This window comes from Anguilla rostrata, chromosome 3, assembly GCF_018555375.3.
Source record: "Anguilla rostrata isolate EN2019 chromosome 3, ASM1855537v3, whole genome shotgun sequence".
Classification (NCBI taxonomy): domain Eukaryota; kingdom Metazoa; phylum Chordata; class Actinopteri; order Anguilliformes; family Anguillidae; genus Anguilla; species Anguilla rostrata.
In genome coordinates this window covers 15,217,413-15,241,006 of record NC_057935.1, presented here as the reverse complement: position 1 = coordinate 15,241,006, position 23,594 = coordinate 15,217,413, and the positions used below count along the sequence as shown (strand labels likewise).

Here is a 23,594-nt window from a genome sequence, read left to right as displayed (position 1 = left end):
AAAAGCTGATCTCACCATGTCTGGTTCACGCAAGTGTCAGACCACAGTAAAATGTTTTTTTTTTAGGATGTATGTGCACCTGTAGCTGAAATGAAAATACAGAAAAATACATAAAATAAGTCATTGTGCTGATTTGATAATTATGCACCAAAGTTTGTCTGCTTTTGTCGTGTGCCCCTGGATTCAGTGAAGCAAGCAGACTTCAAAATGAAATGAAATTTAAATGAGTCTTATGAAATTATCTAGATAAATTCTCATTCAACAAAAGTAAACAGGTGTTGTCAGAGAAATGTTTCCATTTTGGCAGATAGTGCAATGAAGTTCCTGTATCATATTAGATTAATTTAAAAATAGTCCATTGCACATATTTACGCAAACATTCAACATGGTGAAATCATAGTAGAAAAACAAGTACAGTAGCAACCGCAATTGCAGCATAAGAGTAAACCACCTCCAAAAGTCCTGCATTTCCCAAATCTAGCAGCATGATTGGAGTTCTCCAGTGACAAATATTAAACGTAACATCATTTGATAGGATGCTGGGCCACCACCTGTAGCCAATAGAACTTATGTTTACCTTGGCTGCAAATCAAGTTCCCCGACCACTGTCTGCTTGGAGATGGATCCCTGAATTCAGCCTACTTGTAGTTCAGGATGTTTGGGAGAGAATAGCTCCTATACTGAGATCTGATTTTCTTCTGTATACCCTCTGGTATACAACCACATGGAGGGAATAATTATGCTAGCCGCACCCTAGAAGATCCAACGGTGGAAGGAGAAAACAAAAAACGAAATGTACAGAACAACCGTAAAACCCAACTTTTCTCATTTTTTATTATTTACAGAGAAAATTGTTATTTTTGCTCGACACAAAGACAATGTGGATTCCTGCATTCTTCGAAGCACGTATTTGTAACTGACACCCAGAATAACTTTGAGACACATTTACACTGACTTTTACTTAATTCTTTTTTTTTAAATCATCAATGTGCACACACACACGCACGCATACACACATGCACACACACACACACACACACATACACAAGCACACACATGCGCGCACACCCAGACACATATATACATATACATGTTTTGCCCATATCCATATCGAACTGATTTTTTATTCACAGGAATGATTTCACAAGCAACTGTAAAGATACCATGTATAAAAACCCAACATGTGAAACATCCATTAAACACCCGAATCATTAATAACAGAAAGAAAAAGAGATCCAACACACAGGCATTGTACACAGCTATATAGGATTATTGTTCTTGTACACGTTTCCCAGAGGGCATTGCAACTTCTCTCATTCTCATTTGACGATGTGAAACACCTACACACCACGCCCACAAACACAAGTACACGAACACAAACAGCACAAGGTCTCACATCTTTGGGAGGGAAACAAAGACGTGAGATCTGGCTGAGCAGGCATTCAATAAACAGCTACAACAAACACATTACAGGAGAAACATGACATTTTACAATATATCATTATTAAAAGATTAATTTTTTTAGTTTCTTAAACTTTTCAGGAAGAACATATCCGTGGGAAACTTTTATTATTTATTATTATTTTTTGCTAGAACGGTTCGTGTGTGTGGGTTTTGGCGTCTGTCCTTTCTTGTTAACTTTGATTTATTTTTATTCATTTTTTTGTGCTGCTGGTTGACTGAAAATTTGCGATAGCTGGTTTTACGCCTCTGGTTCGTAGTCCTGGTATTCCTCCTGCTGAAGAAACAAAGGAGAAGAAAAAACAGTTACGATGCAGAGGCCAACTTACTTAAAAATAAAGTTAAATTTATTGAATATCTATTTTATCTTCACTGCAAACCATTTTTGTTCAGTGCAGCGTGAGTGGTGCACAAGGCTTTGCTTTACTGAATGTAATATATGTTGCTTGCCACCAGAGGGCAGTGGTTCCTTTTAGAAACCGACCCCGAGACGCTAACAGCAATCTCAGCGGCTGTCTTTCTAACCCTCTTATTCATTGTTCATCCACACATTGGGGCATCAAAAAAGGTTAAAAGAAGGATGGCAGGTGAAATGACAAGCCCCATTTGGGATATTTTTGCTTTATACGGAAAAAAAAAAAAAAAAGAATCTCTGCACGTTTGTATGGATCGTCCACAGTGAGATTCCCTATTCACAGCCAAATGTGGGGCGGTCTCTTCATCTACCCACAATGCACTGTGAGGCCTTGCATCACTGCCACACCCACACAGTTAGTGACAGCCCGCTGGTGCGTGGAGAGATGGGGGGAGGGCAAGGCAGAGCTTCATAGGCTGGGGGATGGAGAGGCGAGGGGGGCGAGGGAAAGAAAGACAGAGAGGAGGATCGGTGCACCTCCATTTCTTATTTTTTATTTTTTGCCTCGACCTCTCTGTCATTCCTAGGCTGATTTTTTATTTTTTTTTTGGTGTAAATTCACATCTTTATAATGCTCATTTTCTCTATCTGGGTCACCATGTGCAGTTTAATTAAGCATCGCTGCATGCTTCTGTGTTCAGCCTCCATTTAGAAAAAAATCCCAGTTAGAGTAAAATCCCCTTTCTAGTACGGCTAAGCCACTATCAACCCATTCAATAAAACCACGGGGATTCATTCCAATGGAGCACAAGCTATCTCTCTCTCTCTTTCTCTCTGCCTCTCACTTTTAATGTTTAGGTAGCACACTTCATGTCAGCTAGGAGCCATTCCTTTGAATTTGCTTCTTACAATATGTCCAGTGCTGTGGACAGAAATAATAAAAAAGGGGGAATAGATCTTGTAGGGGTGGGGGGAGGGGTGGTCTTGGATCAAGGGCGGGGGATGCATGGCTGTTTTTCTCTGCTCTCGAGGGAAAGCTTTGATTCGCTAAAATATTTAAAAATCCTGCGAATCTACAAGCCTGTGCAGTGTGCCTCAGTATCCCTGAATCCCCTGACCCTCATAAGCCTCTGGCTGGTAACACCAAGGGTGATCCTGGGGTGTTTCCATAGCACACTGACGGGGGTCGACAGCAGGACAGCCAAAGCCAGATCAGAGAGTGGATTTTTCCTTTAGCCAGAGTGAAGTGGGCATAACTGTATTTACCCTTTAAAATTACATTGCCAGGATGTGGTTATACCAAGACATGAAGGACAGTTTTGCTAATATATTATCAAGTTTGAAAATGCAGTTATATGCCCTGCAGTTGGCTGGACCTGTATATAACCCAATTTGCAGTGTTGTTTTCTTACTGAGTGCCTGTGGAGACAGGAGGAATAACTGAAAAGCAGCACAATGATGGCCTCTTCTCTCTTTAGCAAGCAAGAACACCTGACCTGGCTTATTTATTCACACTCAGCATAGAGCTGTGAGCACAGTCTGTGTGACAGTGTGCGCGCACCGCACGTCTGTTTGTGTGTGTCAGCAGCATGTGAGGGCACCGCATGTGTGCCCACGTGTTATTACCGCACGAGTGGGTGTGTGTGTGTGTGTGTGTCTGTCAGAGTGGGTGTATGTGTCTGAGAGAGAGACAGAGAGAGAGAGAGTTTGTGAGTGTGTGAGAGCGTGTGCGCAGGCGAGTGTGTGTGTGACTAGTTGTGTGGATGTGTGCATGTCAAGTGCGTGTGAGTGCGTGAAAAGTGCGTGAGAGAATGTGTGCATGACAGTGTGAATTCTTACCTGGGGGGCTTCCTCATATGTCTCCCCCTCTGGCTCCAGCAGGGGCTCCTCCACGGCCTCCTGTCCCAGCTCCTCTGGCTGTGGAACACACACGCACACACACGCACCAGCCTGAGTGACAGCTCTCTCCCCAGTCTAACTCGACCCTTGAGTACCCTCCCACAGTTAGTACTACAGGCTGCTTTAAGCACAAAGTGGAGTCACTCATCAAACGTCGATCAGCACAACGGTCCTCTGAAGCATCCGTATGTCCTTCTCCAAGCTTCAGTTCTCACTCAGAACCATCCTTCATTGGCTTCAATGCTTTGGAATGTGCAATAGACCCACATGGAATGATATTCTATCAGTTTATATCTGTGTACCTTCATGTAACTGACTGCGTAGTAGTGGGAGCATGCATAATTGAACACGTGTGTTCTGTGTGTAATGAAGATCATCGTTCTTCGCCAAGGAGGCATTGACAGCTTGCCATAGTGACACGACTCGACGATGCAACAGAGCACGGAAGCCTTCCAGCTGGATGACATTACCTAACTTAATGCGGCTCCGTCATTATTCGTGAAGGCGCAGACCAAACTGTCCCGCTGCCTCGCCGGAGGCCTGAAGCGGTCTCCTCCCAGAGAAACAGAGCGCGGTGCTGACACCTGAACACCTGCCACCTGCTCGCCCGCGCTCCTCAGGTTCCTCTGGAGCTAAGCCGTGGACCGCGGCCAGCGTTAGCGTGTTTATTTTTAAACTCCGCTAATCAAGTCAATGAGGTCACCTTGGACCGGCCCCATAAATCTCCGCTCCGTGGGAGAGGCCCAGCCCTACTTACGCTCGACACCTGGAACGCAGCCCCATGGGAAAGCAGGAAGGATGCGTTTAATGCGATCTCAAGCTCGTGAACCCCGCCCCCTTCCAGAAACAGTACAAGGAGCTTCCGGGCAGGGTGGAGACGGAGGTGGGCTTCGGTGAGAGAGGAGCCGGAGAGCCACAAATATCTGACACTTTCAAGCGTTTTACTTTATAGTTGCCCCCAGCGAACCTGTGCCATGTGACCCCTCCCCCCTCCCCCAAGTTGTGGGAAGAACCAACAACCCCCCCAAAATACAAAGTAGAAAATAGCCAGAGGGGAAGTGCAGAATGATGCAAACCAGTGTGGCTGTAATATCAATTTTCCCATGGATGACATTTAGATACTTTTAGGCAATGTAGTGAGAACGAGGCAAATATATTCTGGAACAGTCTGCATTATTTTCCATTTTCAGGGACTTACTTGCATCTGAATTATGCAAATGTAATGTTCTGAAAAAGTTATATTCTTTATTACAACCTTTCGAGAAGGCCAATAAAAAACAATAAACAAATTAAGAACGGCAATTAAACCTCGCGGCACAATTTCTAATTAAAATCCAACAAAAAAATCAATCCTATTTGCTGTACTGCGGAGACACAATTTAAAACATTTCACAATGTTTTGACTTCATGGTATAATAAAAGGTGCATTGTGTAACATTGATGTTTTGGTAATTATTGACATTTTCTTTGGGGTTTTAGGCCAACAACACACGGGTAACGAAAGGGAACGAAAGGGAAACGCTTGGGTAAATGAAGGCTGGGGATTCCAAACAGGCGTGCTATTTAAGCAAGCTAACATCCCTGCACGCTCACAGTTGGGCAATTCTGAGCAGGCCCCAGTTACCCATTATTTTTGCAACCAATGGCCTGAGGAAAAGATCTCACATAAAGTATTTTCGACCGGCCTGGTTAAGGATGTGTTATCTTATTTTACACCATTTCCCCACAAATGAGGAAATCAAAGATCTTCTGAGGAAATCAAATGTATCTAAGAGGAAGTGCTGGGTTGAACATGGCAATCGTTCAGTTTACTGCACACCTAACTGCACGGGGTGACTTTGGCGGCTTTGAACGGGTGTGCTCCCTGGGTCCACGCTAAAAGGCCTGCATGAAAGAGCAGTGTGGGTGTTGGATCGATGGCGCTGACTGAGGTGGGGGAAGGTCATGGGGGAGGGGAGGGGAGGAGAGGGGAGGAGAGGCAGCCTGGAGAAGCAGAGGTGATGTGGCAATAAGCGATACCTCCCCAGGGATGGACTGGGCCAGGTCTCCTGTCTCTTTCCCTCTGATACACCAGGAAACACAGGAGACAAGAGCTGGCCCGGGGCCACATGCCTTCTGAGTGAACCTATGACCCAGCCCTTTATCCTCTAATGATTATTTATTTATTTTATTATTATTATTATTATTATTATTATTATTATTAATAGTAGTAGTAGTAGTAATACTAGTGATAATATGAGTGATAATAATAGTAGTAGCAGGGGTATTAGCTTTTGCCATGGTGGTAGCAGTATTAGTAGTTCCATGGGAAGTGTGAAATGGTACATTCTTACGTCAGCATTACCTTCATATCAGCAGGGAAGTCCTCCTTCTTCACCAGGCCTGTGGCAGCAGCGATGTTGCCAGCCCCAGAGAAGACAGCGCCCCCTAGCTGTGAGGCTTGCTCCTTTGTCTTTTCAGCCACTGAGGGGGTGGGAATGCACAAGGTGTCACAGAGCACAGATTTTGTGCAAACTCACCAGTTTTAAATACCACTCTGCCCGTAGAGCAGGTAAGTATCTGTGCACACTGACAGACCTTCAGTCTTAGCTAACACAGCTCTCAAATGCTAAAAGTATTTTTTACAGAATTCACAAAAAAAGAAAAAGAAAAAAAAAAATCACTAATACGTGGGTACAGTGACCTCTGCTGATATATTTTCTGCTGGTGTTCTAAAAAATAACTGTGCAGGCTATGCTACAATTTGCTTGCAATGTAGTTCATGGAAGAGAGAGAAAGCACTATCTGAGATGAACACTGTCTTTTTGTACTGTAGCTGCACAATTTCTTCACGGTATAGTGCAACTTAAATCCTGATATATAACTGGTTATGAGATGCATTTCAGTCTTAATTGCATTAATTAAGCAGGGGGGGGAATCCATTAAATGGAATGTTGCGTTTACCAGACCAGGATGTGCACTGGCTACTGGTGAATCTAATTTAAATATAAGTCATGTTTCCTCAACATGAAAGCAAAGACAAATACAATCTAATCAGCTGGCTGTGTGACTCCTCACAGAGGAGTCTGTTACCGAGGAACAGGATCGTAGTGTATAAATAGAAACTACAAACACAATCCGTCAGGCAGTTCTATCATCCACCCTGCTAATAATAGCTATGGCAGCCTCACAAGAAAGGGGAAACAGCACTTTCTAAGGCAGTGATGGTTCTTCAGCATTTAGGTTGGGAGTAAGACTTGCTCTGGCCATTAATTATATCCCAATTCAAAATATCTAAATTCAAGTTAAATCTCAATTGAGATATTTAAATGTAATCATTTACAAATCAAATGCATCAAATTCAGCTCCGAAATAGCTTCAAATAGTCAAGATTCCAATTAAATTCCAGGGTTCCTCTCTGCATTAACACTGCAGTGAACTAGTGTCTGTGTGTACCAGACCATGTGTAAACTGCCTTTGTGAAACTGAAACTTACCAGTCGCAACACTGTCTTTGGTGACGTTACCTGCAGAAAGAGAACGAGAGAGAGAGAGATAATACTTATTCACAATGAAAAAATGTTTCATGATCTAACAACAAAAGGACAACAACATTACAAAAAGAAATAATTGGGGAGGATTTTCTCATGGTGTTTGGAGCCAAAATGGCTCCTCATCAGAGCCGGGGTGACAGACGACACACTGACATATGACAGCAAGATCAGGGGTGAGAGTCTCTCTCACTCCATGCTTGCATTTGCACAACGAAAAAAAGACGAAAGAAAATAGAACATTGGTGCGTCATAATATAAAACCGTTATTATTTCCGAGGTAGGAAATTCTCAACGGGAAGACACAGCATACCTGTGAGCAACACAACTGACTGAATAATAATAATAGTACTAATCATAATGATAATAATGCATTTATATGAATGCGATATGCATTTCAGAAAATAAAACCATGCCTTCTTCACCCATAAATCCTGTAGAGTGAATACCGACAGAGCAGACAGAAACAGTGTGTGGAAACACAGCTGGAAGCTCTGTCCTTAGAGTGTGAGTCATGGACCCCCTGCTCCCCTGGGGGTGACCTTGTGGGGACTCCCAGCAGATTTATGGGTATTAAAAAGCACAAGCCTCCCCAAGAGGCAATCCCCTCCCCCCCATCCGAACAGACGCTGTGATGGCATAAACCGTCTCCCCTGCCCAAACTCCCCACGGTTCACACCTCTGCAGTGGCTCTCATATTCACAGTGTTTCTCATAAAAAAGGAAACTCTTCCCCGGGGGGCTCTGGCATTCTCATCCTTTCCACTGCTACATTGTGTCTCATCCCATTTGCATTCTCCTCCGTTTATTATACTGTATCCAAATGTGTTACCTGTCTTCTTAGCAGGTGCCTTTGACCAGGTTGAATTCCGCAGCTCAAATCTGACGACCCAAATATTTACTTTGCTCAAAGGGTGCAAAAAAGGATTAAGAAATCCAATCCCACTGCATACAGTACATATTAACTCCTTACAATTATGAATACTTATCAAGGTAAGTAAAGACTCAAAAGTATGAATGCATTTGAAACATTTTAACCTCCTTGACAGGGTTCTATCTCGAAATGGATGTACAATACACTAAAATGAAATTTCAGCTTTAATGAGCTCTTCTATGTATAAGGATGCTTCTGTGAATGAATGGCATACGTGCCTTAGATATACAGAATGAGAATGCAGAACATTGCAATGACCCATCCCAGGTTTATAGGCCTTGGTTTCAGCAGGGACTTAATGACCGGATTCAGCTAATCATTGTGTGGATAGATGCTGTTTAGCCCTCTCCCCCACTGCTCTGATAGCAGGATGACCTGCTGGCTCTCCGCCTGTCAGGAGGACAGCTGACTCTCCGGCCTCAGCCTTCTGGACAGACTGAAACGCGTACGTTTCTATATTTCTGTTTTCCTACAATGAAGGAAATGTAGTTTTGCGTTAAAAAAAAACAGAATCTGAAGTGAATGTTTAGATGGACTCGCCTGTCAATCTCTCATGACAATCAAAAATGAGCCCAAAACAGCAAGCGCCTGGGCGGCGTTTCTGGCTGAAGCTTAGGCTCTCTGGCGCATTCCGAGTCCTTAACCACACCCGCGCCGACTGTTGCCAGGAGACCCTAGGGAAAGCATGTGATTGCCAATCGCTTTGTTCAGGGAGGGAGAGTTTAAATCAGCAAGACCTTTCCCAACTTACAGCACAATAGCGATGTCACTGGTTAATTTCCTGCGCCTGCAGTTTGCCTGTACTACTGTAGCTGTACCACTGACAGACTGCAGTGAAGAGAAGCGATGGCGGCTGGCTGTGCATATTTACGACATAAAGGCTCATGTGAGGCCTGCTGGATTAGTGAAGGGAGTTGCACCCCTGGACATGTGATTATGCATTCCAAATTTGGGAATAAAGACACGTTTTCAAACTAAGATTCAGGAAAACTGTCAGGTATAAGGAGAGTTTTCAAGCTTAGAAGCCCGAAGAGGCGGTGGGAATATAGGACAGTGAGGCTTCCTATACCCCACAAATGGTCAATAACATCTCTGATATTACTGACATGTGGTTGATCCATCCATTTCGTGGGTCTGGCACAGAATATCATTCTGGCATCAGAAGTAAAGAGGATCCTTATTATTTGGGGGTGCACATTGGTGTTCACATGCCTAACCTTTGTGCACATACCTAACCATTTCATGGTTAACTGCCTGGAAGCCTTATATTGCAGCACAGGGAAAAAAGGCGAAATAGCTATGCTGTAGCTATTATGCCACAGAGGGCAATTTCTTTTTTCCACTTTTATATTAAAAGGTTTTTTGATGGTTTCTCTGTCTCCAATCAACCATTTTAGATCTCGTTGCTTCTGCCGCTAACACTCTGTCCTCACGCTCCTCTCTTTCGCTCTTCCTCTTCTTCAACCAAAGCTCACCGCTCTTCCTCTCCGTTCATACTGGCAACAACTGATGCTGTCTCTGTGCAATTCTCTGTAAATCTCTGAGGGTCTCTGCAACACAGTCTGACTGATTAACTGACCGATCGAGCAGCTGATTGATTGAAGTTGTTCCACTTCCTGTCCAAGGACTGCCATTTTGATTTACAGTGGATGTGGTCAGAGACACCTCCTCCAGACGGTGTTTGACTCAGGGAGTTGCAGAGATGAGGCTCTGATTAATAGGGGTTCAGTTAGAGCTAAGCCATTTTTTACAGTCAAAGTACATTTGGACCATGGCCCAGATTAAGCTCTCCGTTCAAGACGCTTTCAAGGCCATCATCTGTCTGTAATAAGAGATCAATTGTAATCCTGTTGGAAAACAAGCAGGGGATAGGCACTCTTCAGGCACTGTATATCCCCTTATTAATGCATTTTTACCATCTAATGATTAAATGAATGAACTGGATTCACCATAGTCAGTCAATGCGAGCACAAGGGACAACCAAAAAGCATATACCAGTCTTCATATGCAGTGAAAATACCCACCTGAAATATTATAACATTGCAATATTAAAGTTTAAATTGGCAGGATGGCTTATGAAATTATTAGGACATACACATTCTTATATCCACACACACTCGTACACACAAACACTTACAGATAGACAGCCGTTCAGTGCTAGAGTCTCTCTATACAATGATACAACGAGTAAGCAATGAGAATGAAAAAAATAAAGTTGGGTGAGGTTTCTGATGACCCAATTGCGGTCACAAATGCACACACACAGAATTACAGTTCCGCATAGGACAAACTTCAAACTTCAGAAACCAGACAATGAAGACAAAGTGCCTGTCCTGTCAATCAATGCACCGTGGACACAGAAGCCAAATCAGTCCAATCAGTCCATGTCCACAGCATTGTGTGTTGTGGCCTCTGTGTGCACTGCCTGGTGTCCCTGTTGTACTCAGTCATCCCTATAAGTCTGTATGCCCTACCATCTTTCCCTTGGTTAAGCCCCGACAAAGTGATGTGAATCTGTGTCATCAGTCACCACTTTTGAATTAACATACACCATGATGCACCATACTGTTTCTAAGCAGCAATGATTTAAAATAAGCAGTATTTTATTTCTAATGCTAAGGTGCAGTCGCAGGTTTTATCACTTGCGGGTTGGCGTGTTGTTTTGCCTGGCGCTGGATTTTGGAAAAGTGGCTGACGGGGGTTGGGGGGGGGGGGCAGGGCAGTGGGAAGGCTCAGACAGTGTATATGAAAAGCTTCTCCTATTTATACATCTCATGTTTTATTTATGCAATTATCGCATTTCCTGTGGCTGACAGCTCCAAGCTTTATTGTACTTCTCCTTTGGTGGTAAAAGAGAGGGAACAATAACGTTTCATTTCTCTGGGAGAATGGTCTTCGGGAATAAAACAAGCAGGCACACACACTTCCAATACGCTCTCCAGTGTGCACGACTGCCTCTTCCTGTTACCTTGGAAATAGCATCGCGGATATATGCTTCACTGACTCAGTGAGCAAGCCATAGAGCTTTTCTACATTAAGTGTAGTTTCATAAAGCACACAAGCACATCCAATATGCTACATTAGAGAAGGGCATAACAGCCATATAAATCCACAAAGCTCATCTAACACCTTATAACTTATTTAGCAAAGGATGTTACGATGCCGTTATGTCCAATGCTCTGAAACTTATTTTTACAAACACATCAGGCGAACATTTGGCCACACGCTGTACACAGTGCTCTTACATTAATTATTTTTTCAAAGAGCAACACAGAAAAATTACTATGATTGGCAAGAGTATGTGCACAGTAATGGATCAGAGTTGAATCATGGGTGTGCAAAATGGCCGGTGGGAAGTCTCTGTAGTGGCTTATCACTAAACGGTGTTCTGTGTGACTGAATCGGGGCCACTGGTGAAACTAATCTAAATGACAAAATTAGAATTCTGGGACAGACGCAAGAGTGGGACAAGAGCTAGGTGTGCGTAGCAATGGAGGGTGGAGGGGTTTAGTGACTTATCACCTGTAAACCCCTAACAGTCTGGGCATTGCATGTGTCACTGGAACTCTTCTCCCTAATCCTGCTATGGGTCACTCTTATCCCCTGTGTGTTGGGTGTGGGATGGGGATACCTGGCGGGGGGGGGGGGGGGGGGGGGGGGGGTGTCTAATGGACGGGTGGAGACACCCATAAGCCCCATGGGTCTCTCTCATGCAGCTCCGCACTCAGTTCTAACAACAGCCCCTCCCTAAAAATTCCCTTTCCCTCATGGTAGCCAAAAGGTATAACAGCTGGGGTATTGATCCGACAAACAAGTGAGTTTGTGTGTTTATTTGTGTGTGCATGTGCATACATGTATAGGCGTGTGCGTGTGTGTGTGTATTTGTCTATGTATATGTGCCAAATGCATTTTGCTCATGCGAAACCTATGAAAATGCATTTCTTAGCTAATCTCCCTGTGCTGTGCTGTGCCGTGCCGTGCTGTGAATCTCTGTGTCTTTACCTACCTTGAGCTCATTTCATGTGCAGGCTCCCAGGCTGGGACTGGATGACTTTTTGGAGAGAAATGGGACGTGTTGATGATTAACACTTGTACAGCATCTGAGGCTTGGCTTCTCACGACTTGTCTGCTAAAAATCAAGCCACCAGCCCAGCCCTGAGAGTTTACAGGAACGGCCTGTCCCTGCCCACTTAACTCCGGTGCGGTCATCTACTGTAACAAACAAATGTCAATCAGTCAGTCAGTCAGTCAGTCAAGTCACCAAGTCAACCGTACAGCCAATCAGTCAGTTGGTGAGTTGCATGATCCTGGATAAAGCAGCAGTCAGTCAATCAGCCGGACAGTGAGTGGTCAGTCAGCTACTCAGACCGTAACTCAGCCCAATCAGTCCAACAGTTGTTCAGTCAGTCAGTTTTAGACTCCAGAATATTGCAGAACAGTCTGCCAGATTCAGTGAGATAGCCAGTCAGTCTGTCAGACAGTAAGTCAGCTGGTCAACCAATAAGTATGTAAGTCAGACAGTAAGTCAGCTGGCCACCCAATCAGTCAGTAAGCCGCAAGCTCCAGGATACTGCAGAGCAGTTTGTCAGCCAGTCAGCCAGCCGGTAAGTTGCAGGCTACAGGAAACAGCAGGGCAGTCAGGCTGATATAAAATTGCGATTTTGGACTGGACTCACACCAGGCCCACAGCAGAACTGCTCGGGTTCCAATCCTCCCACTGCTTCAGTGCCCAGGAATAATGAGGGCGATAACGAGAGAGAGAGAGCCTCTTTAATGAATCACTGCTGAGGTATAACCTAATTACCACAGAGGTACAGCTCCATGTTACAGACACAGCTGTCAAACAGCCCAAGCTTTGTCCTTCAGTGAGAAAATGGGACAAGGAATACTATTTAGAATAGTGGGACATTATACTGCAGCTGAAAACCACAGGGGGTTTGGCCCATTACTCTAAATAATATTTCTAACATTATGAGTAACTGACTTTCTTGCAGTAGCACCAGTCAGAACTGAGTCAGAACTGAACTAAGCTCTTGGCGGAGAAGACGGCTATACATTGAGTCTTCAGCTTGGTTTTTCTGAGTTGTCAGGTGGGTCAGATATGGGAGAGGTACCAGGAAGGGCCTCTAGGTTTTTAGTTTTGACAGTAATGCATAACTTTAACAAGTAGGCCTATAATCCAATTTGTTCTTTTTTCCGACACACAATGATTTCAGTCAGGTTCATCTAAATCCTTCTATATCTATTTAGCTATTTGGTTCCCAGAAAGAGGAGAATTTAATCAGTCATATAGCTATCAATTTCCCTCCTGGAAAGAGCTTACTCAGCAAGTTCCACATCACCACAGCTCCATAACAAAACAAAGTCTAGCCTGTGGCTTTTCTACGGTGGTGTAGCAAACTTGGAATGAACCATGGAACTTAAGAATCATTCAAACTATGTGTGTTTCTCCAGTATCAGATACTGGCGGAACCTGAACTACAGTATCTGAGAAGCTTTATTCTGCTCCTCCTTTGTTTGGCTCCGTCCTCCTTCCCCCACCCCCCACCCCCTGCCACCCCCAGCGCCCGCCATTGTTGCCTATGCCTAGAACACACAGCCACATGCGGCCATACGCTTTTTATGGAAGGAATGATCTTGGGGATGAAGCTTGCTGAGTCAGACCCCTGATCTTCAGTCCAAGACCCCACCACTGGAGTATCCCCCCTCCAGAAAAAAAGCCCCGCTCATTTAAGTGTCACCTCTGGGGAAACAGTTACAGCCAGTTGAGCTCGGAGACACAGCCCCTCACACACAGTGCCCCCTCCCCACACACAGACAAACATGCACACACTGATTTCACGGTGACCATCCACAGAGGAGAAGCAACATAGACTGAAAACTTGCAGCAGCTAATTACAGTGCAGCCAGTCCATTTACTTAAAGTACAGTCAGTGCATGTCTATATGCCAAGTTCTAAACCCATGCCCTTTTGTGATCAAACCTTAATCCTGTTCTTTAACCTTTACCCTGACAGCACATATCCAGCATACAATAACCAACTCAAGCAAGAGGCCTGGTTATTTAAAAAGAAGAGTGATGCTCAAGCTAAAAGCCATTCTTAGACTCACAGAGGGATCAATCAGATTGGGCAATATATTAACCCACTGAAAACAATGGATTATGTTTCATATTGACCAGCTCCTGACAATATACAAAAATATTACTGTTGCTATTTCCTTTATATAAGCATAATTTCAGTATACTCAGTATAGATTCAATACATCCAGACTGGATGTGACAGAAGCAAAATACTTGATACAATGGCACGTCACAACATAAATTCTCACCTGGCACATCTACAAGTCTAAGTGGAAGAAAATGAACTGTAGAGGACTGGCCCACATGTTTTACATTCCTTTCTTTCTTCATACGCGCAGTACAGTTTAAATGCCTGTCACAGGCTCAAGCACATCATTCGCTAGAGCTTCCTGTTCTGTGGTGAAGTCACCTTGTGAGCACTCTCTCTTTTTGATTCCCCCCCTTTTCTCTGCTTTCCATGGCTGGCATGAGAGGATGGGGACAGGTGCATACATACGTGATAGTCCTGAACTCTTTACATAAGGGAAACATTTTAACACAATCCTGCAGATTCCCTGAGACATTTCAACAACAAAAAAAAACCTTGCCAACCAAAGTGTACAATCATATGAAAGAAATTCTCCCCTGAACCAATTATTATTATTATTATTAGCTGAGGGAGTGCACTGCACAGGCCAAAGAAAACGAGTTGCCTGGGCTGGGGGTCGGAGAGGGCCGGATGTAGGAGAGTTAGCTGGGTCTGGCTGGAGACGTGGGGGGTTAAGGTGGAGCTTTTCTTGGGGTAACAGAAAAATGATTAATAAAAAAAACCACGTGAGAGTTGTCTTCTGGTCTAGGTCCAGGTCTCACAGCCGTGATGTTCAGAGGGGCCGGTGTGCAGACACAAAGCACTGGACGTGCTATTCGGGTGACTGAGTAACTGGCAGTGCTGGAGGTGTGCAGTATGGTCAGAGCTGCTGGGTAAAATTACTACCCCCCCCCCCCTCCTTTGGGGCCTGGGACAATGTACCCAGTTGCCCCCCCTTCCACAGAACCCCCTGGCTGATTCTCTCACAAGACACATGTCAGAAGCACACACAGCTTTTAACTGGGGTTGCCAGTTCCAAAAAGTGCATGCCTGTAAATGACTAAATTTCCCCCACCTCTGTGGAAGAAATGGGTAAGATGCAATACTCCCAAAGACAGACAAAAACATGTATATTTTAAAAGCTGACCCATTGTTTTTTTATCACTTGTGAGAGGGGGTGAAATCTAATAAACGAATACGGTCTTAAATGCGCTTTCAAGCAAGATAAGATGTGCTTCCATACACCAAAAAAAAAGAAAAGAAAATAAAAGGCACTTGTTTTATAGGCGTTTAGTAACTGGTGACAGCTGGTCAGCCTCACTTAATCATCATCAGGATTTTCCCATAATGCTTTGCAATCAGTGCAGGCCACAATACCACAACATCAGGAAGCTACATACAGCTGGAAGATTTGTTCTACTTTGACTAGTATTTCAATGATAGGGAAAGAATATATAAGAGTGCAAGTCACAGTGATGAATGATATTTTTGCTTTGCTTGTCATAAACTTAATTTCTTTTGTTTTTTTGTGCGGTAAAGCAATACTTGTAACATCCATCATTCAAGCACTCCATACACCCCTCTGCCAACATCTTTAACCTCATTCTCCCCCAAATAAATATAAGATTTTAAAAGAAGTGAAGTGTGCGAGCGGGAGTTGAGATAAAAGTCACTCAGGCGGAAATGAGAAGATTGAAAATTTGAGAATAAACTAATTGCAACCGAAATTAAATAAAAGAAACATATTCCTCAGATGTGATGCTTCTTGTCCTCTCCCCTCCTTGACCCCTCCTTCTCTGTAACTGCTCCCAAATTTTTCTCCATGGGCTACTTCTCCAAATCCTTATTTTATCCCTCCTTGCCTCCTCGGTCCTTGCCTGACAGAAATCGATTGAGGGCCGCCATCTTCAAGGATATTCCAACCCGTTAAATGCTCCTTGAAGGAGCTAGGAGCGAGGAGGTAGGAGACTCCCGAAGGGTGCATTAATTAGTATTTTCTTTAGAATGTGCAACATATAAATGATCAACCTGTGGATCTACCTCTCCACATTTGCCATACTTGTAATTGACGTGGCTTAGAACTGACACTTGTCTGAACAAGGACCTTCCATTTGCTGAATACATGTTTACTTGATTCCTCCGTCCTCGCGTCTTTCCGTGCATCCACTGATGGGTGGAGCAAGGAGGTTGGAAAGGACGCAAGGAAAGGAAGCAAGGAGTTAAAAACATAAGTGATTGGAATGCACCCAATGGCTTTGCACTCTATGACATCTTGACAACTCCTTCTATATGGCCCTGCCCTCTTTCCAGCTCTTGACTGAGAGCGTCAAAGTGCAGTCACAAGTTCTGTACTCACCAGATACAGTTCTACATTATTTGAATGCTGAACATGTTCAGCATTGAACATTCTGTCTCCTTTGCATCAATGGTGAAACATTGTGATTTGATGCACCTTATAAAAAAGGCCTTGACCAAGTACAACACTGTGGAACTGAACATTTTGAACCTTTTACCGTCTGGAATCTCCTGATATCAAGGAGCAGGGAGAATGGAAGGAACACATGCGGATCTGGTGAGCTGAAGAATTTGTGGCACAGCTTTCCAGTGCACAAGGACTACAGAAAGCAATCAGCACATATAATAATAATAATAATAATAATAATAATAATAATAATAATACATAGCAGCAATTTCAGAGTTTGAGCGGCTTGTGATGCTGCAATCAGCTATGTCCATGCTCACTGAACACAGAGTTCATCTGATCTGATTTATGCTGCATGGGAGAAATATTTTTCAGTATTATTTTTTCAAAAGGAACAATGGCCTAACATTCTGAATATTCATCATCATTCAAGTGTTGTCTTGTTGCAAATCAGAAATGTCCATCTAACAACACCATGAATTGTCACAACCCTGAACAGCCAATGCATGTTGAATACTAAAACCAGACTGGCAGCCATATTGTTCAAGCTATTGACGCCACTCAATTTTTCCATTGTACAGGAGAATTTGCCCTTCAATTCAGTGTATCAAGGTCAAATTCTGGAATTAAACAGACCAAGAATTAAAGCTGTGACATTGCATTATGCAAATTTTCACACACTGAAATATGACTGACTGTCATTTCACCATCTTTGAATGTAGAAATCTTTCCTTCAAAATATATTTAGGCAGTTGAAGTGTCCTTGTTCAAAATGGCAGAGCGATCAGACGCACGGTTCATCAGGAGAAGATTTTTAAATATTATTTTTTTCCAATGGAACAATGGCTGACAATACTAAATAACATTTCTTTAACAGCGACCATGTTTTTCAAGCTATTGACATCATTCAACATGTCTCTAGTTCAGGATGACATGCCTTTCAATTCAGAACATGTTTCAAGGCCAAAGGCCATGTCTGAAATAAATGACAGGGATTTTACTGGACATGGCCAAATAGGTCAATTAAATTGGCTCACCATTCAGCCAAAATTAGTTAGGGAAATGAGATGTTGTTAGGTTCCTGAGAAGATTCTTTCGTGTTTTTCAGAAGATTCAAAATAATCGAAAAATTATTACTTGTTGCCAAGTTCTTATAGATAGCAAATTCACAATAATAATAATAATAATAATAATAATAATAATAATAATAATTTTGTGAGCATAAACTTAAATTCAAAATTAAAAACAAACCCCACCTTCAATCTTAAATTTCACCTGCGCCTTGTGATGACACCAATATTATGTGACATGTGCACTGGGGCCTTAGCCTGTTCTTCTGTGGCTACAGGTAATTTGCAGCCCCCCAACAACTGTCACCTGCTGTGTGAGCAGGCTTGGGGGAGGGGGAGTGGCTGGAGGAAGGAGGGGGGGGGGGGCAGGACTGTAGTAGTGCTGCATCCCTAGAATGCAAATGACAGGAGATAATAAAATAGGAAGTGGGGGTGAAAAAACAATGAAATAAAATGAAATACAGCCTTTTCCGAGTGGTGTGATGCAGACATGCTGCAGGCTGGTGGCTCGTGCATGGCTGTGCTGAAAAGGGGGGGGGGGAGGGGGGCATGTGACTCAATCACACCAGGGGGTTCCTCTCTGCGCAACCCCAAGCCCAGGTCACTTGCCGTCTATAACAATAGAGCATTCTTAATATGTGTCGGTAACAGAAAGTAATATATTACCTCAATCCCAAATTCATATATTCAAATAAAAATAAAACAATAAAACAATCAACTCCACAACCCCTAACCACCACCATCAGTGCTAATCTCCAAATGGGAGACATGCATCTCCCTGGGTGTACTGGGAGACAACTGGCTTGTATGGTGAATGTGTCCTGCATCTGATTGGACAGTGCAGGGTAAAGGGGGAGGGGTGGGCATTTACAAGCCCAAAGCTATGGGAGGGAGGGAGGGAGAGAGAGAGAGAGACAGAGAGAGAGAGAGAACGATCATAGATGTATTCCCCACACGTCAATACAAACCTTACAACAGCAATATGCAATGACAGTGTTTGTGATGTAATCGTAATTGAATAAAGTTGGATTGGTTTGGTCATTTTTAAAGATAATTTTATATAATAATAATAATAATAATAATAATAATAATAATTACATTGGTATTGATGGTAACTGTTCATCTCCATATCATCATCATTTCTCTCTTTATGGCCTTCAGCTGGATCATTCACAACAGCCATTTTGCATGAGAATGCTCATCACATATCAGATGAAGTGAAAAAAGGAATTACTGAACAAATAAATCTGTATGTGTGTGTGTGTGTGTGGGGGGGGTGAATAGGTGGAAGGTTGAGAAGAACAATGAGGAACCCCCTACTCTCCGCTTAATGTCTCACCCAAAACTAAGACCCTGCCTCCTACAGCACAGTGTTGCCATTACAGCTTTGCGCTGGGCTTAATTTGGCCAAAAGGGAAGATGGCCCAGGAAACACACAGCAAAAACTTTCCCATCCAACTACTAACCAAACCCACCCCAGTTTAACTTCAGCAATTTGCCATGAGAAAGCTACAGGTTAGTAGAGAAAAACTGAAGTCCTTTAAAATGACATGTACTTGAAACATTAGACACTGGCATTATAATTACCTGGCATACAGCCAAATTTTAATAAAAAGGAATTATATCCCCTGGAGATTTCTGAATAACAGAAAAGTTTAAATATTAAAAGAATCCAGAGCTTCTAGGTAGCTAGCCAGTGTACGCTAGCCTGGAGCTATGTTAATGTGAAGGAAAGTCCAAGGCTTCATAAAGTATGTGAGGCTCAACAGTGTGTACATGCTGACAAAAACAGTGCAGACTGCTGAGCACGCTCACGCACAGAGCGTGCCACGATTCCGGGACACAGCTCTGAGACATTCACTTTCCCACTGCACCGCTAGGCACAGATTATAATGCACGGGTATCCTGAAGATTTGCCAAGTCGGTCAGCTTTGAAACCTGGGCAGAGGAAGTCTGCATTAAGCTTGTCTGCTTTCCTCTCGGCCTAGACTAGGGGTTCGCGTGGTCATTGTCTTCAAATAAATCATAGAAACAAAATCAAATGTAGCATTCTTTGCCCAGTGTACCTGACTGCAGAATGAAAACAAAGATAAAAGAACAGGTGTTTAAAATACAAGATGAGAGTAAGTGACTCAATCAATCAAAATAGTCTACTGACAAAATTAACGTAGTTACGATTATATTTCAGTAGCCAGGCACTATCTTTGCTGAGCACACAATTCCACGTAATTCTAAATGCGACTTCCTAAGTGTTCAGCATACATTCGTTACCGTGTCCTGAAATTAAGATTCAGCAACAGTTTGCAAACGTTAAAAAATTATATGAAAACTAATAAAACGTGAACAAATGAAACGTCCAATAAAAAGACGTTATGCAGTGTGCTTCGTTAATCGGGGGACGTAGCTACATCGAGCTCCAATAATGCAACGTTAAGAGGCTGAAATGTCACTGAAGGGTGAGGAGAGCGCACCATCTTGTAACTGTGAATAATCTTTGTAGGGTCTAAAAGTGTATCGTCCAAATCGATCCATCCCGACAATCTGAAAAATGCAGAGGATCTCATTCGTGGTCTATTCAAACTCATATCACACATGTAGAGGGCACGGGCACCTCAAGAAGAGCCTACGGTGCGATTTACGTACATGGGGTATAGGTTTATACTCGCTTAATTTTACAATTGAAATAAAAGCAATGTCACCTGTCGAAAAAAATACCTTCGCAATTAAACTGTTGTATTATTAAATAACCGACTATTTAGTGGAATATCTTTAACGAAATTCTCCCACTTCATCAAATTCTGTAAAAATGGCTCAGAGGCAGCCTATTGAGATGCCACACAGAGTTGTGGTTAAACACTTTGCTACCGAATGCAACACGCTGAATAGCACAGCTGAGTCCACACCTCACACAGGCGTCCAAAGGAAGCAAAGGTGTCATAACCCTGCAGGCAGACTTTCGTTGAAATAAATGCTTCTTAAACATATTTATATAAGCCTTAAACGGGAGAACCTGATTCGGTGGGAACGCATGATGGTAAAATAATGAACACTCCACCCCCATTCCAGCCAATCTACAATCATAACACGATTAGCTATCCCCTGGCCTATTGCGTCGCTCTAACTGGAGAGGTAGGAGGATTTTTTTTCCATCACTGCGCTACGACAACCGGGACAAGCAATTGGTCGCTTCCCTCATGGTCCTCTCGTAGATTACGCCGTTTTCTTGCTAACACAAATATGAAACATAATTTGATTTGCACCTTACCCATATACATGACCCCTTCTTTAGTTTTCTCGGCCGCGACTGCCACCCCTTCCTTGGTCTTCTCTGCGGCCGCTGCCATTCCTTCTTTGGCTTTAGACAATCCTTTCATAAAAACATCCATCTTGGCTCCTTGTGCTGAGGAAGAGAGCGACTCAGTAACACGGGTATGCGTTGATTGGGAAATAAGCTGTGTTTGGGAAATATAAAAGAAAACATAAATTAATTAATTAAAATGTACGCCCTTATTTATCCCACCATATGATATTTGCACACGGCACAGGGGGGTAAGTAGGCGAGGAATCACTTAGCTACCGTGTTTGCCAATTCCCTTAACGAAGGGAGGAATAGGCTACGGTGCTGTCCTGCAGGTAAGCCAGTATATTCACCCAAACACGAAATATAAATGAATAATCGAATAAAAGAACAAAAATCTCACCTCCCAGCAATAATTATCATATAAATGCTAGATATCAAGCATTGGGAACAGCAACAACCTGGGGGGTGTAAGGGTTAACTGTGCACGCGCTCATGAATTGTAATTTCACTGTATGGAGTAACGTTTCTGTCACGAACCAAGAACACGTTGCATGCCAGTAATACTACTTTAATCAGCACCCCGTGTTTGAAACAAATCGCGTCTGACAGAGGGATGTACGTGACTTCATTATTTATATCCTATTTTTTTCTTTATTGGTACACACAAACAATGGGAGAGCCAAAAATAAAATTAAAATTTAGAATTTTGAGATTTAATAGGCTTAAACAAACAACTTGACAAGAAACTCTTGCTATTCATTTTTCCCCCATGAGAAGTGTACATAATTATATTATTGTAGTGTTGTTTCCAAAATGGAATGATATATTCATTCATAACATAACCTAATATGCTGAGATACATTAATACATGTATACTATACGAATAGTCCATTTGAGAGACGTGCAATGCACAAGACATTTATCGATACATATAAATGAATACTGTATTAAAATTTAATATTTAACGAATTATTGCAAGTGTTCAAAATCAGGCCACAGGACCCCCGTGAAGCAAAACGCGTCGACTGATGAGGATCCATTTCATTTCACTTGCGATGCCGCTACTGGAGACATCCATGTCAATCACAAACCGATATTTCTATTGCTTTTAGAAAAAAAGCTAAGTGGCATGTTTGGTAAAAAAAAAAAAAAAAAAATCTATTGATGTTGTATATATCTAGCCTACATCACGATACAGTTTTGGTCTCTATTCTAGCGTTGGCAAAACACACAGAAAAGCGAATTCATATAAGAAACGTACCTTTCAGAAACAGTGAGACCTACTCCCTTGTCGTTCAATCGCACTCCGGTAGATTCAAATATCGTCGAAGGGGGTAAAATCAGAATATGATCACGAGGTGGAACTTCCTCTCCCCGTTCTCAGCCAATAGCTGCAGACCTTCTCGTGGTGTGGATGAGAGAGTTAGTCAGACCCTGTCATTGATCTTCCCGAAGATGTCAGATTGTATATGGACCTATGTTGTTATGTCTGTTTAATGTTGCAAGAAGCGTCCCCCTATAGACGAACGCCCTGCTTAGTCTGCGGATTTCATCAACGCTGGCTTACAAATCCCGTAATTAACACAGTGACACGCCGCACGCTAAACACAACCCCCACACCTTTTTGCAGTGTCGGGCTTCAGTGCAAGGTTTACGAAAAGCGAGATGCCATCATTCCGTTATGAACGTGGTACACCGCCCCCTTCCACCCCCTCCCAACCAGTGTTCCACAATAAGTCATCCCTGTTGGTCATACCGAAGTCTCAACTCTTATAATAAGTGAGAAATTTCATCCCGTTTTCACATCATGGTTGCACTGATTGTTGTACTGATATGTATGTATTACAGGGTAGGCTTATGCAATTATATATGCAAATGAATAGCATACATCATGCAATTACATGAGTATTGCGAATGCTTTTATTTATTAATTTATTTATTTTGATGGCCAAGCGTAAATCAAACCATCTCTGCTTCATTACGTCTGTTTGGAGACACACGGTGTCAGCCGCCAAACTACAAACAGCGGGAAAGCAATCGGGGTAATCAGATGGAGTAAGACAGAAAAAAATTAATGTGCAATAAGAATTACAGTGCACGGGTTGGACGGAAGCCCCTGCAATAGGAATCCCCATCCCATAGCACATGATGCTGGCTTTTAGAGGAGAGCAATGGTGGGTTGAACAGATGGGTGGGGGGTAGAGGGGTCTGAACCACACATCATTGTTCCACTCTTCCGAACCTCACTCAGCACCGAACTGAGTTCGATCCATTCAATTCATCAAATGCAGACTCGTTCAAAACTATTCACATATGATTAAAGCAGAGCGAAGTCCTTTCCAAGGTGCGCCTGGAATCCATGACGCGCCCTTCCAAAATTACATGGTGTGGCGACATGACAGCTGCTGTCGGAGCAGTAAGTAGAACAAGGCTAATGAGATTTGTTCGCCTTAGCAGCAATATACCACTGTTAGCC

At 42.9% G+C, this 23,594-nt stretch overlaps 1 protein-coding gene across 2 annotated transcripts; it reads right to left on the bottom strand.

Moving 5' to 3' along the window:
• Nucleotides 1-809: 809 nt before the first annotated feature.
• Nucleotides 810-22,764, bottom strand: sncb (synuclein, beta). Of its 2 annotated transcripts, none has more exons than XM_064326430.1 (6): nucleotides 22,380-22,764; nucleotides 21,083-21,217; nucleotides 7,191-7,220; nucleotides 6,060-6,178; nucleotides 3,656-3,733; nucleotides 810-1,738 (listed from the first exon to the last, which is right to left on the bottom strand). In XM_064326430.1, exons 2-6 carry the CDS (start codon nucleotides 21,201-21,203, stop codon nucleotides 1,703-1,705), a joined length of 384 nt encoding a protein of 127 aa, XP_064182500.1. In that variant the 5' UTR covers nucleotides 21,204-21,217; nucleotides 22,380-22,764; the 3' UTR covers nucleotides 810-1,702. The 2 variants fall into 2 exon arrangements, with proteins under 2 accessions (XP_064182500.1, XP_064182499.1); XM_064326429.1 differs by having other exon boundaries at nucleotides 21,083-21,269; nucleotides 22,380-22,762.
• Between the last annotated feature and the right edge of the window lie 830 nt (nucleotides 22,765-23,594).